The 1,876-nt window shown below is 32.8% G+C and overlaps 1 protein-coding gene across 1 annotated transcript; it reads right to left on the reverse strand.

Moving 5' to 3' along the window:
- Positions 1-419: 419 nt before the first annotated feature.
- LOC132176725 (protein LURP-one-related 4-like) lies at positions 420-1,340 on the reverse strand. The gene is made up of 3 exons (XM_059589009.1): positions 1,113-1,340; positions 785-1,003; positions 420-554 (listed from the first exon to the last, which is right to left on the reverse strand). The coding sequence occupies exons 1-3, from the start codon at positions 1,338-1,340 to the stop codon at positions 420-422; spliced, it is 582 nt and encodes a 193-aa protein (XP_059444992.1).
- Positions 1,341-1,876: the final 536 nt, after the last annotated feature.

Raw genomic sequence — 1,876 nt, forward strand, 5'->3', positions numbered from 1 at the left:
TTAAACAAAATCGTAGAAGTGTGTTAATTAAGTAAACAAAATGACGGGTAAGCAGTGCATTTTAAACATTGCATATATAATTTCATAGACGGAACCGCAATTTTAAAAGTTGAATCGATAATACTAACGCAATTAACTGAAAAAAAGACTGAAGACACTGAAAGGCTATATATTACTGCATGCCTGGCTTTTATATAATGAATGAATAGAATATTGTCTCTCTTTCCTTCTTCCATTTCCATATATATCTACTCTCTCTTAACATCTAAAAAAAAAAACCTAGCTAATACAAACAGAACTTTCTCTACAAGAATATATATATATATATATATATATATATATATATATATATATAATAAAACAGTGAGGAGAAGCAAAATTGAATCAGAAGACTCGATCAGAAGCAAAACTCAATCATTTCACATTCTACGTCGAATCAGTCCATAGACAATCAATAGAGCCATCATAAGGGAATGATCCATATGAGGCTCCACCACCAAAGCCAAAACATCATCGCCCAACAGTACCCCAGAAGATGCCTGCTTTGGTTTTGCCTGCATCCACAAATCCAAACACAAGAACAAAAACATGTAAGCAACCTTTAATCTCATTCACATAACCTTAATTTCAAAACTAGAACAATAACAACTAACCGTTATATATATGACTGCCATATAAAAGTTACGTCATCCCAATCCTATGACAGTTGTATGACAGTTGTATATCAGTATACTGAACCCCCACCAAACAACCTTAATATCTACAAATTAAGAAAGCTACTCACCTCTGCAACAATATCTCCATCAATATTCACTATTCTAAATGCTGTTTTTCCAGCCAAACGAACTATCCAGAACTTGTCACAGCCGACAGTAACTTGGAAACCTAAGTCTCCCTTGAGCAATATTCTATAGCACTTCTTAACTTGAAACCATGGCTTCTTTTCGTTTATATAAGAATCGCTGCATCTATATCCATCCCACCCTCCAAAAGCTAGAAGTTTCTGCAAAATAATTACAAAAAACAAGAACCAAATTTACTTTTAATTAAGTCTTCATTTTTTTTTTTTTTCTGAGCAAATTAGTTGAAAATTCAGTAAGCAATTAATATACCTTCCGTCGTATAGTAAAAAGAACTTTGCCTTGGAGATCCATGAGATGAACTTCATTGCTACCTTTCTTGTCGTAGTTGTCGACACGATAAACTATATCACCATTTGTGTTGTAAACAGTGCACCCATTTGTCTGATAAACAAGAGATTTCATCCATACAGTAAATGATTCTCTCTTTGAAGTCATGTGGGGAGAAAAACTTGGTACTTGAGGGTACACTTTCGCCATTGATCAAAAGGAAGATACTTGGAAAAAAAAAAAAAAAAAAAAAGTTTGGAATAATGGTACAGAAACCTGTCTGAGAGCTTGTTTATATACTCCACCATCCTTAATGGATAGAAACTAAGCATGGTGATCAATTAATATATATTTTTATTATTCTAGTAATTTAATTGGCTATATACGTAGCCTTTTTGTTGTTTAATTGGGTTTCTTGAATAGTGAAAGTGTCACTAGCTAAATAACCTAGGAAGTGATTGGTTGCATTGGGTCAACTATGATTAACAAACGTTTTGGGCATGTCTGTTTAGGTATACATAGATACTTTTCAGTGTATTTTGCAAAGAGCAGTCTTCTATACATATTCATTCTGAAAATGTGTTATAAAAAATAAAAATAAAAAAAAATAAAGTGCAGCCCCCCTTTATAAATGTGTTCTTTTTTAAACCTTTTATTGCATAGTTTTAAAATGTTGTGAAAGTCGGGCCCTTTGGGTGGGTAAAGGGTCTCCTAAAGGACAAAGGAAGATACTATTACTTGCAAAA

The sequence above is a fragment of the Corylus avellana genome, chromosome ca3 (genome assembly GCF_901000735.1).
Source record: "Corylus avellana chromosome ca3, CavTom2PMs-1.0".
NCBI lineage: Eukaryota > Viridiplantae > Streptophyta > Magnoliopsida > Fagales > Betulaceae > Corylus > Corylus avellana.

Bases quoted from the DNA above. Each gene is read 5' to 3' on its own strand.
- LOC132176725 (XM_059589009.1), bottom strand. From the start codon at position 1,340: ATGGCGAAAGTGTACCCTCAAGTACCAAGTTTTTCTCCCCACATGACT. The intron at 1,004-1,112 runs GTATATTAATTG...ATTATTTTGCAG, and splicing joins TTTTTACTATACGACGGAAG to AAACTTCTAGCTTTTGGAGG. The intron at 555-784 runs GTGAGTAGCTTT...TTGTGGATGCAG, and splicing joins ATGGAGATATTGTTGCAGAG to GCAAAACCAAAGCAGGCATC.